The sequence below is a fragment of the Perissodus microlepis genome, chromosome 11 (genome assembly GCF_051167445.1).
Source record: "Perissodus microlepis isolate ML-2025 ecotype Zambia chromosome 11, ASM5116744v1, whole genome shotgun sequence".
Classification (NCBI taxonomy): Eukaryota; Metazoa; Chordata; class Actinopteri; order Cichliformes; family Cichlidae; genus Perissodus; species Perissodus microlepis.
Window position 1 is genome coordinate 21,809,748 of NC_140471.1, and position 13,067 is coordinate 21,822,814.

The 13,067-nt window shown below is 40.5% G+C and overlaps 1 protein-coding gene across 1 annotated transcript in view; it reads left to right on the plus strand.

Moving 5' to 3' along the window:
* The window catches only part of kcnn3 (potassium intermediate/small conductance calcium-activated channel, subfamily N, member 3), a 60,102-nt gene extending 47,615 nt beyond the window's left edge, over positions 1-12,487 (plus strand). The window contains exons 8-10 of the mRNA XM_084943194.1: positions 5,316-5,443; positions 6,616-6,685; positions 8,215-12,487. Of these exons, the coding sequence (XP_084799320.1) occupies positions 5,316-5,443; positions 6,616-6,685; positions 8,215-8,634 (618 nt within the window). The 3' untranslated portion in view covers positions 8,635-12,487. The remainder of the gene's footprint in view (positions 1-5,315; positions 5,444-6,615; positions 6,686-8,214) is intronic.
* The last annotated feature ends 580 nt before the right edge of the window (positions 12,488-13,067 follow it).

Sequence of the window (13,067 nt, forward strand, 5' to 3'; positions counted from 1 at the left end):
GATTGATGAATACTTGCTGCTTTCATCCTCGATCAGTTTTTTATGCAGAGCAATGTCAAAACTGAAGTTGATATTTTGAACCCCTGTGCAGTGCACATTGCGTGTGGAGGGCCTAATAACCTTATCGGGGAGAATGATTTCCTTCCAAAGACTGATGCACCGAGTTAATTTTCATGCAGTGCTCAGTGAAGTCTCTCCATCTGATAGGATTAATGCAAATGTTAATTAAATAGCAGTTAATCTAGTCCTTAAGTTGACTATGTGTGTGAGGTGTGATTTGTTGTTGTTTGATGCCAGGACTGTTTTTTCTTCTCGATTCTTGGTTTGTTGCTGCTGTTTTTTGTGGCTGTGTACTGAAGCACTGGTTGATTCAGAGCACTGCTGGAAGCCCATTTGGTCAAAATTTCACCCTCAACTTTCAGAGAGCTCACTCAACACCGAGAAAAGCAGGACATGCTTGCTCAGGCGCTAAGTCACTGGGCTAACATCTCCTTCCTTTTGATGGCGCTACGATGTCAAATTCCAGTGTTAAATTCCTTTTATTGAAGCAGTAAGCCAGTTGACTGTGTGACTGTGGCTGACGCCGTCTGTATCTGAGGTCATTACTTTTTTTTTCAGGCTTTTAAACTCTCGTTCCAAGTTAGAAGCTGGAAAAAAAATCTTTCTAGAAATTTGCACTCGGGATGCATATTCTGCTTTCACACTGGACGACTACTTAATTCAGGGCACTTTTACGAGTCCCTCCAGCACATTTCAGAGCTTCGACCTGTCTGAATATTCAGAGTGCACTCTGGACTCTGGCCAAGGAGGAGGTGCCGCAGTGCCTTCCAATGTTTACACCAGTAGCCAAATGGGAGCAATCTAACCCCCGAAGATTTCCACTAAGCTAGCTTCCAATCCACATAATAAAAATAACTTTTAGCAGCCTTTTCATTTATAAGCATATCGTTATTCATTGTTATTATAGTCATATTGTGATGGTGACAATTCATTCAATGCTCCACGAGTGCATTTACATATCTCATTGATGTTTTTTTTTTCAGTTTTTGCCAGTTGAACTTGCACATGAGCTTCCTTCTAATGTAGAAAATGTGTTAGCCCCCTAATAAGATCCAGTGATTATTTTAACTGTAATTTAATGTTCTGTGATTTTATTGATTTGTTTCACCTTTAACTTGAGCCTAAGGGCATCACTCTCCTTTGCTTTAGATGCTCAAATAGTGATTATTGTCCTTGTGTGTGGCCATGTTTGTGTCTGCCTAAGTGTCTCCTTGTCCCCTTGTCAGTGTGTCTGTGAAGGGAAGGTCAGAGCAGGTAAGGCCACGTGTCACAGTGGCACATGGATGAGTTTGTTGCCAAGGCAATTCGTCTGTTTGTTTTCTGATCACTGGAAAAACACCATTGTGTGTCCAGCATCTCAGAGCCTAATTACTAATTACATGCACAGGTCATTAACCCTATAAGTGCTAGGCTTTTATTTAAATGTCCAATTGAGTAAAAATCTCCAGTTCTACTCTACAGCTATAAAACTGTAGGGCCAAAATTAATACATTTAGAATTAATTTTGATATATAATGTTTCTGCATCTGTGAGACTTGAAAATATCCAGCAAAAAAATTTATTATCTCTCAAAACTATAAATTACTAACATGACATGATAGTTTTACGCAGTTGCTGCACATTTGTCGACTGCACATTCATTATGTGAGTCGCCGATTCCACCACATCCCAAATATGCTCTATTGGATTGAGATCTGGTGACTATGGATGCCATTTGAGTACAGTGAATTCAATGTCAAGTCAAAGAAACCAGTTTGAGATGAATGAAGCTTTGACATGCTGAAAGCAGCAATCAGAAGAAGGGTACTCTATGATCATGAAAGGGTGGACATGGTCAGCAGCATTAGCTGGGCAGGCTGTGGTGTTTAAATGATGTTCAACTGATACTAAAGGGCATAAATTGTGCCAAGAAAATATCCCCCACAACATTACACCACTACTTCCAGTCTGAATCACTGACTGAAGCCAGGATGGACCCATGCTTTTATGTCGTTTACACCAAATTAAAACCTTACCATCTGAATGTCACAGCAGAAAGCAAGACTCATTGAACCAGGAAACATTTTTCATATATTATGTCCAATTTTGGTGAGCCTGTGTGGGAATTTTAGCATCAGTTTCCTGTTTCCACCTGACAGAAGTGACACCGGTGTGGTCGTTTTCTACCCAGAGATGCTCTTCTGCATACCCTGGTTGTGTTTTCTTTTTAAACTCATTTTTACCTTCCTATCTGCTGAAAGCAGTCTGACCTCAGACATCACCAAGACTTTTTCAACTAGAGAACTACTGCTCGCTGGATATTTTCTCTTTTGCATGCCACTCTTTGTAAACTTTAGAGATGGTTGTGTGGTAAAATCAGAGTAGATTAGCAGCAAATCTGGCACCAAGAACCATACTAATTTTAAAATCACTTAAATTCCCTTTCTTCTCCATTCTGATGCTCAGCTTGAACTTCAGCAGGTCAACTTGACCATGTCTACATGCCTGAGTATATTGAGCTGCTGCCGTGTGCTTAGATATTCCCGTTAATGATAGGTTCACAAACAGCTGAACAGGTGTACCTAATAAAATAGCCAGCGAGGTTTTGTAAGTCAGTGACACTAATGGTGTTGAACCTGGTCTAAAAATTCTAAAAATGGCAACCTTTGAAAATGGCAGTGGTTGTGTCTTTATAATCCTGGTATGTGGACCTCCAGGGTGAAAAAGGTTGAGTCTTTCTTGGTTTAGCAATTTAGCTTTACCTCTGATCTTGTTTCCAACTGATGAGAAAAAAAAGCCTATTTCTCTTCTTCCCTTCTTTTCCCAGTTTTGGTATTTCAGTTAATGTTTATTTAGTAAATGTAAACGTTCTGTTTTTAATGTATTATAAACTGGGATTACATATATATATATATATATAGTAATTTCAGTAAAATGTTTCTATTTCTGCTGATTAATTTATATTCTGCAACATGTCATCAACTGCCTAGCATGCTGAGAAGTGGGAGCCCCGTGCGTTAACAGACTTTGCGTGTACCTGCCATAAGGTGTGCCACACAGGGGAGCAGCCAAAACAGATCTTTGACCCAAACCAGCCAGATGGCCCTAACATGGTTGCCCGAGTACAAGCCATATGGTCCAGGAATGGCTGCCGCTGCTGTCATTTGGTTTCTCGTGGCGTATTCTTAGCGGTTCATGTTGAGTCTGTTAGCTTTGTTAATGGAGTAGCTGTCTTTGCATCGATATCTACATTGATTCACAGGAGGAGAGAGACAATTAAATACAGTGTGCCAGTGGTGGTGGGGTCTTTGCAAAAAATACACAGTTGGGTTTCATTTTTTGTTTCCAGGATTTAAATGATGCTTTATAATCATCTGCACAAAAAAGAAAGAAAAAAAATGTCCAGCAGCGGTAGACTCCCTCTGCACTGCTGGACCTGTGCTTGAAAACTGTGGAAAAACTTCCGCAGCCTGCCATTCAGTCAGACACAAAATGCCATCAATCATCATCTTTCACTCACCCTGCAGCCATTAATCATGTGATAAACAAGATCTGGCATTTCAGTCTACCAAAGGGCCCACAGCTTTAAACAGTACTGAATGTGCTCTTTAGTGCCTGTAAAAAAAAAGAGAGAGAGAGAGAGCAATAATGAACTCTATTTATTCCAACATAATCTAAGTAAGTTAATACTAATTAATCTTACATGTATCCTTCAGCAGTATATCTAATGTAATGTAGTTTAGATGTAGTGTCTCAAAAAGTGCTGCTATAAACATGTTATATATAAACAACATTAGCGCCCCCGGCCTATTAAACAGCATGTCATGGTTGTGATGGCTGTTTAAGATCTTTGCAGGTCTGTCACTGCCTGTGTTTGCTACACGGTTGGGAGGTCTGTAATCCCATTGATGCACACTGGAAGGTGATGCTTGCACATTCAAATTATGTCATTCCATGAATTTTAACATAAATGTGTTTTATTTTGTAGGGTTACTGTAAGTTTTGTTGTTGTGTTTTTTTTAAATTAAGCAGAATAAAGGTAATTTTTTTATCTTTACTGTCTTTAAAAATGGTGGATAACGTGTCGAATTTGCTGAATCACGGGGGCCTTATATATTATCTATAGTTCGCTCGATGAGCTCTATTTGGTTTGACTTCCTCTGTGTTATTGAAAACACATCTGCAAGGCCCACGGCCTCCTACTCTCTTCATCTGTAGCCAATAGTGTGTGTGTGTGTCTGCATGTGTGTATGTGTAGGCGTGTATGTGAGTGAGCAGTCCTTGACTGCGGTGGATGGGTGCTGATTAGCCAAGCTGCCGGGGTCTTTTGTGCTCCTCAGACGGGGGTATAATTGTTCTTTGTTCAATGCTCAGCATCTCTTTGAAGTCTCTCATTCAATTTATGTCCTTACAGATTCTCTCTCCCTTCTCTATGGTGTCCACCCTCGCTTTTTTCGATGGGTGTCAGACCCCTGTGTTGTAATTACATAGCAACCTATAAAATACATGAAACATACAGGAACAAGTATGGAGCCGCGAGAAAGTAGAAGAATCCCAATATTTATCTATAGAAAGTGACCAGAAACTGACATTTCAAATAGGCATTTTATTAAATCAAAGAAATCTCCCATTCTGCTGGTCCAAACAAATGAAGTGAAGAAAAATAATAGTCTTGGAGTGGCTCGCCACAACTGAGCATCATTACATAGGCTAATGTTCCTCCTCTGTAGAGATGGGGAATGCCTTTGACAGCTAGTTTGAGTGCAGTGACTGTGCAGCGATTGTTGCTTTCAGTTGTTGTCATAATTAAACAGAAGATCACTGGTTTTAATACACTGCGATGGTGCTGCGCTGAATTACTTCAGCCAGCCAAGATAATGCAGCCCCATTTGAATAAGTCTAAGATATAATGTGGCATGTAGACAAACCAAGAGAAGAGAGAAGTGTGTGTGAGGGGGAGACTCCTGTTGGTTCTCATTGCCAATCTCCCTAAGGAGAGAGCTTTTTATGCACACATGAAAAGCATTGGCAGGCAAGCCGGTATGTGTAGAGAGAGAGGGAGCATGAGAGAGAGACAGAGAGAACGAGGGCAGCCTCTAAGAAGAGAATGATGGTTTAGTGTTTTTTTTTCTTCTTTGCATAGATAATAGCAAAACCAGGGGAAAAAAGAGAAAGACGAGAGGGCTGGGCAAACCTGTTGCCAGTTTCAGTTGCCAAGGACCACCTGTTGCTAACAATAAGTGTGTATATGTGTGCTTATTCTTTTTTGGGAGCAGATAAAGAATGCAGCTGCTAACGTACTAAGAGAGACTTGGCTCATCTACAAACACACCAAGTTGATGAAGAAGATCGACCATTCGAGAGTCCGCAAACACCAGCGGAAGTTCCTCCAGGCTATACATCAGTGAGACCGCACCTCACACACAACTACATACACTCGCGCACGCAAGCACACCCGTGCACACGAGCACATGCGCATGACGGCGCTGCTGAGCTGATGAAGCCTTTGAAATCAGCTGTACTTTCTATCCACCCACAGGTTGAATCAACGCTGATCATCAGATAAAATGCATTAATCCCCGCACACACAAACACACACACACACACACGCATGATGTGATTCATCATCTACAAAAGGGCAGGTTCAATCCAGGCAAATACACTTGTGGAAATGGATAATCAGTGCATTGTGTGCTGTTAGAGACACTCCGATCACCCTGTCATCTCTCCCAAAAAGTGATGCTGCTGTTACAAGTGCACAGAGTGTAATTCACACACATAAAGAAGAAGATTTTTTTGTATATCCTCTGCCGAGCATCTAAATGAAGGATCCCGTAAATGTTTCCTGATCCTTTGATCTTTAACAGTTCAACTCTAGGACAGTTCAAAAGCCAGAGTCAAGAGACGTAAGGCTGTTTTAATTCTAACATTCAAAGGCTAATCCTTATTCATGTGGACTGTGGACTGGCTGTGTCAACACAGTAACCGGGCTGACTCGATGGGAATAGGGGTACATTCTGTGGTTAAAATCTGTTAGCATAACAGGGAGACGGGCTCAGCTGGGGGTGCAGTCTCATAAAGTCAGCCTCACAGGGTTTGTTTTATGAAAACACAGGTTAGTTCACCAATTATTGTATAGTGCTTTGAGAGTCCAATAGGCTTTTAATTGGACTGAAGTACAATGATTTTTTTTTATCAGATTTTTTCCTGTTGGTTTATTTCCCTCTAGGTCTTGTGCCCCAGAAGTTTTCCTTAATAATAACTATCTTTTAACTTTTAATGTTTCCTGCATTCATTATATATATATATATATATATATATATATATACATACAAATATATGTATTCTCTACTTCATGACAAGATTACTATGTTTCAGTCCACACTGTGTGCTTGCTGTTATTGTACATTCAAATCAAGGGACACACTGCAGGTAGAAATGAAGCTCAACTTGGCAAGGTGACCGCTCCAGAGTGGTGTTGTCTGAACCCTGAGGGATTAACTCTCTGGTCCAACCACAGCATATTTACCGAGTTTCCACCCTGTATGTGTGTTTTATGTGTGCATCTGTTTGCAGATTACGCAGCGTGAAAATGGAGCAGCGGAAACTCAGCGATCAGGCCAACACACTAGTGGATCTCTCAAAGGTGAGGCACACATCAGTGCTCTTCATTTTTGCATACAGGTTAGTCGCTCATACCTGACATGCTTTTGCTCCCCCCAAAAATTTTGCACAGCATTTCTCCGTTTCCATGCTGACCTGCCTGTTTCTGTGGCTTTGCGTCTCCTAGCAACCAGAAGAAGTGTTAAAACAGGGATGACTGAGTGAGAGAGTGAGGAGGAAACGAGAGGAGGGAGGGGAGTGCTCGTGTTTTTTCTGTTACTGTGTGGGTGTTTGAGTGAGAATGTAAGCGCACGTGTGTGTGTGTGTGTGTGTGTGTGAGTGTGTGTGAAAGAGAGAGACGCAAACAGAGGAGAGTGAGTGAGATACAGATTCGAATCAGAAGGAGACAAAGATTAAGCGAGGGTGCATGTGTGTGTGTGTGTGTGTGTGTGTGTGTGTGTGTGTGTGTGTGTGTGTGTGTGTGTGTGTGTGTGTGTGTTCTTTCAGAGGAGCGATGCCTTTAGCACCAAATATTTTGCAATTTTGCAATCTCAGTCTCAATTGGCCACTTGTGCATTTACCATGGTTACAGAGACAGGGATGTGCAAGGCAGGGACATTCTGTTGGCTTCCTTTCATCCTCTCTCTTCTCGCTCTTTTTCTTTCTTCACAGTGTTATAAAGCCCGGTCTAGTGTGATTTCTAACTTCTAATCCCTCTTAGTTTTTTTTTTTGTCATTTTTGCTTAGTCTTTCTCTTTCTGATACTTTACCTTATTCTGTAACCGTGGGTGACCAGTTGCGGTCTGTCCACAAACTGACTCCCCTAAGTGTAAACATTTGCAGGGACAGGAGGCAGGGCTGATGGGATTTAAAATACCCTCGTGAAGACAAAGACAGTAGTTACAGAAAATTGCATACAAAATATGTATGTATATGTATTGGCATATGTAATACACACAAAGTTAAAACAGCAGAAAAACATCACAATTAAAAAGTTTATTATTCATTTGGCATTGCATTGGTAGTTCTAGACAGACAGTCACTGCTCCAGATTTGTTAGAGTCGTTGCCCTGAACGGCCAGTTTTAAAGCTTTCTTACTAAGGTGGTTAAGCCGTGCTGAAGTGCTTCATTTACAACTGTGGGAATTTTTTGTATTGTCAGCAGGCTGTCAGTTGTGGAAACACTGAGGCATATTACTAAAATTTCACCTATTTTTACACCTCAGGCTGTTCATTTTTCATTAAAGTTTTTCAGAATGTACTTTTTATGCTAAAAGACAGGGAAAATGTTTCAAGCTGTTTTCTTTTTTTTACCTTTATGCAGTGGTTTTACTCATCCAGCACACTTCAGATCAAACTGGGCCGCATGTGACCCAAAATGAATTTGACATCCCTGCTCTACTTAGTGTCTCTCCTTATTCAATACCAACATTTTTTGTTTTTTTTAAAACAAGCTTTCACAGAGCGACTGTGTTATCTTCCTGTTTTTACGTGTTTGCAGTCTGTCTCCCTTCTTCAAAGTACGCCGTGTGCACTGACTCATCTCCCACTCTCCACTCTCTCCTTTCATAGATGCAGAGTGTCATGTATGAGCTCATGTCCGAGCTCAACGACCGCAGCGAGGACTTGGAGCGTCAGATGCTGTCCCTGGAGCAGCGGGTGGAGCAGCTCACGGCGGGCTTCAACGCCTTGCCCGCTCACCTGTCTGCAACCCTCAGCGCCCAGCATGCTGCCCTGGTTCACCTGCTCCGGGAGAGGGATGCAAGGGATGGTAGAGGAGGAGGAGGAGGTGCTGTGGTTCCACTGTCCCCTGCTGCTTCTTTAACCACTGCACCAGCTTCAGTTTCTCCAGTCCAAGTCACAGCTCCCGCACCACCTTCAGCTCCGGTTTCTACTTTGGCGTTGGAGTCCCCTCTGTCGCCCCCACCCCTGAGCCCAGAGGGGAGCTTGGAGGCTAGCTCCAACCCCAACACGTGCACCTCTAGCTGCTGAGGACAGCTTTTTTTTCTTTTCTTTTTTTTTTCTTGGACCAGGAGAGGACAAATATGAGGAAAAACAGGGAGGAAGGACGGGGGCTGCGCTAGTCCTCACACTTCAGACTAAAGGAGAGAAATGGGAGATGAGAGAAATGTCTGGTGATCCTCGGAAACTAACGCTCCAAGAGGGAGGGAGGAAGACTATGAGGAGAAATAATGGGATTAAGATGGAGGGCCTGTATGAGTGATGAGACATGTTAGGGACTTTGGGGCGCTTTACTTGATGAGGGAAGGAGAAGAAAAATGGGGATAAAATGGAGACTCTAAAAGGTGTGAGGGGGAGGAAGGATGCCAAGAGGGTGAGAAATTGAGGTAGAGAGAATGAGGAGGACGAAAGAGAGAGGAGGAGAAATAACGAAGAATAATTATATGAACTCCTAAATGGAATCCACTCCAATTACTGAAGAATGCCTTTTATTATCTCTATCTCTCTCTCTTCTACGTCTCTCTTTCTCCCTCTCTTTCCTTCCCCCTTCCCAATCCCTCACTCCCGTCATCAGGAATTAATGACCATGACTTTTTATCCTTATGATGTATTTTCTATCTGAATGCTAATTGTGTATTAACGAGCATCCCTTTAACAAAAGGTTCGATCAATACGACCACGATTTAAAAAAATGAAAAATAAAAAAATAAATAACTAGTGGCATGCACCACACACACACACACACACATACACACACAAATCATGTCGTCCACGCAATACGAGCTAACACAGCACAAACACAAATATACAGACTCTCACAAAGGCCCTATTTACGCTCACACATAGAAAATAATGCACTAGCCCACAAGATGATACTAAAAGCCAATACTGCCAAGCACATGATGCACTGTCAATCTCCATAGAGCACTGCCAAGCGATGTAGACACACTGTAAAAAATGTTCATCTTAACAATTTATCTTTTGTGGGTGTGAGCTGATGCAGTAGTTTAGACTTACGATGCGTAGTTGTGACATTTTAACTACTCAGCCGGGAGAATTGTAACCGTTCAGTGAACTACACAAATTATAGATCAAGCTGAAACAAGCTGATACAGAGGGACGTGAGTCATCATAATGTCTGTTTGTGATGATGAAGACAGTAGCTGATGGTAAAATAACCTAACACAACTACTACAGGACTTTATTACTGCATTTACAGAATTACAGATTGAAATGAACTGATGTTTAACGTGTACTTTGCTGTGCTGAAATGAGACTTTGGTCTTGTTTCATTTCTGTGGACGTTTCGTATGACAGCAGCAGAAAGTGGACAATTAATAGTTGTATTAAGTGCATCAATACTGGGGCGGCTGTTAGAAGAAAGATTAGCTTATTATACACATGTTTTTTGTACTGGCATTTAAAAATGGTTGATTAATTTCTGAAGATGATACCCGTTAAAACAAACCCTGCAGAACTCTAAAGTTGGCTCTTTGCACAATCTTGATGCTCCCCATTTAGTGCGAGTACTCGTTTAATGCCACTAAATTTGGGTGTTTTGACCCAAAGATCTACAGCAGATGCGGTTAGGTCCACAACTTGTTGTCTTTTTGTCTCTCCATGCCACCACAGTGGCTTAGAAATAAAACAGGTTGTGATTAAAGTGCAGAATTTCAGCTTTAATTTAAGAGGTTTTACCAAAAAAAATGCATTAACTGTTTAAGAATTATCCACATTTGTATACACAGTGCCCCATTTTCAGAGGCTCAAAAGTATCTTGACAATTGACAAGCAGCTTCATAGCTAGGTGGGGCCTGTTGCCTTGTTATTTCATGACATGATTCAAAGAGAGGACTTTCTATTTCATAGTTTTTCATGGTCATTCCAAGTGAGGGAGGTCGTCATTAGGCTTAAAAATTCAAAATAAGTGTCAACTGCTGAGTGGCCATTCTTGAAAAGAAAGACAACAGAAAACAACTGAAATGGATGATGAAAGAATGGCTAAAAAACAACTTCACAGCATCTAACTGAGTCAAAAAAAAACTCTCACCAGGATGTACAGTAGGTGTATCACTGTCAAAGTCTACATCTGTAAGTTTGTAACTGTTAATCCAGAGGGTTTACAACAAGCTGCAAACCAGTGGTTACACTTAAGAACAAGTAGGTTAGATTATACTTCCTAAAAAAAACATCTAGAAATTAATATTTAAATAAAGATGAGCCTGTGGCAGAATTATGGGAAGAAAGAAGTAAGGAGAAGGAAAGAGAGAAACACCTATTGATTTGAAGATAACACATTATCTGTCAGAAACAGTGGGAGAAGTGTTGGTGGAACCCCATCACTAGTGTTTACTGATGGCGTGACTAACAGAAGTGGCAGGATGAATTGTAAAGTGTACAGGGCTGTACACGGAGTATTCGTCAATGACCAAGTTATTCACCTGATCTCAGCCCAACGGAGCAGCTTTTCAGTTACTGAAGACAAAAACTGAATGCAGAGAGACCCACAAACAAGCAGCAACTGAAGGCAGCTCCAGTAAAAGCCTGGCATCTCAAGAGAGGAAACACAGCATTTAGTGATGTCCAAGGCTGCAAAGGATTTTCATTCAAGTATTTAGAACACTCCTTACTTTTAAAATCATGTTAGTTTGTCCAATTAAAGTTTGAGCCTTTGAAAATGGGGGACTGTGTCTAAACAGTTAATGCAAAAACAGGAAAGCGCTGTGAGCCAAAGCTGAAAGTCTGCACTTCAATCACATCCTGATTACTTGGTTTAAAATTCACTGTGGAGGTGTACAGAGGCAAAATCACAAAAGTTGTCTCTTTATCCAACAAATTATGGGCCTAACTGCACTGAAAAGAATGAAAACAATTTTAAAAAATCCTTTACTTGACTAAAGTCAGACCGACCTACATGCAACTCTATAAATATTGTCTGTCATTGGCACTTGTTAAAATCCAGCAGTGATTTAGCTGTATTACTCTAAGTTGTTTTTATTAGTTGATTTTTTTATGACCTTTCATAAAGGGAAGTAGATCTTGTACTTTACTGCCATTCTTTGTCAAACTTGTGGTCCGAAAAACAGCTCACTGTTATCATGAATGTATTCTGTGTAAAGAAATACACTCAAACTCGCTTGCTCAGTCACCTAAACTGCCACACAGACACAGGAACAGACACCCACACGCGCACACACACACACACACACCTCGACAACCAAAGTGCTCTCTCTTAAATGGACTTCAATAAGAGGCAGGGAACGCTGCTGTCACTGGGGACAAAAGATAGCAGGAGGCGTTGCAGATATCTTGACAATATTTCTGAGGGAATAACTGTGAAAATCTCGGCATGGACTTGTTACAGTGCTGTACATGGACTGCTGTAACAGATGAAGGTGGACTAAGGATGAACACAAGGGAACACAAATAAACCTTACAAAGGATAAATGGCCATGAAGGAACAGATGTTCATGAAATAAATAAATTGAAAGACTGAGATATATCTGAGAGGAATTGTAATGACGTGATGGGAAAAGAGACAAGGCTACCTTTACATTGGAGACAATATTGAAAACTATCTTTTAGCGACACGCTGTGGCCGGAATACTGAATTACATACGCTTGGAATATTGTACAGTATGCTGTTAACGAAATATAGCTTTGTATTGCTTAGTCTTTTCTACCATTATGATTAAAAGCAGTTATAGCTGATATCTTACCTTATTAAACTATAGTATTCTTCTCATTCGTCATGACAATTATAATATATGTATTATCAATACGTTAAATAATCACGAACAAGGAAAGTGCCGTTTGAGGTTGAAATTATTTTGTAATTTTATTTTATCAGAGAGAATTAATAAAGTATATATCTATAACATTACAGCTTTCATGTTTAATGAGTCTAAGTTTTTATTTTATTTATTTTTTTTATCATTTCTTTATTTCGTTTGTATGCTTTTTTTTCGAGTACTTCATATTCCTCGGGGATTCATGTAATTTTAAAACAGCTGTAAACACTAACTCACCCTGTAGAGATTATGTTTTGTTCAGTAATTTATTAAATATATAAATACTGTAGGAGTTTTAAGAATTGCTACCACGTTTTATTTATTTTTCTGTTGTCTTTGTATCTTTCACTGTCAAAAGGGAAAAAAAATCTCCCCCAACTTGAATTTCAGCGTTTCTCTCGCTCATTCTCGCGATGTTTGGAAACAACGTTGGACAGTAACTTCACGCTGTCTTTAAGCACAGGGGCACACCTCTGGGGGCAGTAGAGAGCTGGAAGTTTGTTTGTTTTATTAAAATAGGCTCTTTTTTTTTTGTGGAAGCTTTACGCTAGCTAAGTCGTTCATTTGTTAAGTCCTATAATTATATAAGTATTGATCGGCTAACTTCAGTATGGTAAGATGCTGCAAAATTAAGCTACTGTGAAGTACCCCATTATGACCAGGCACACTTTT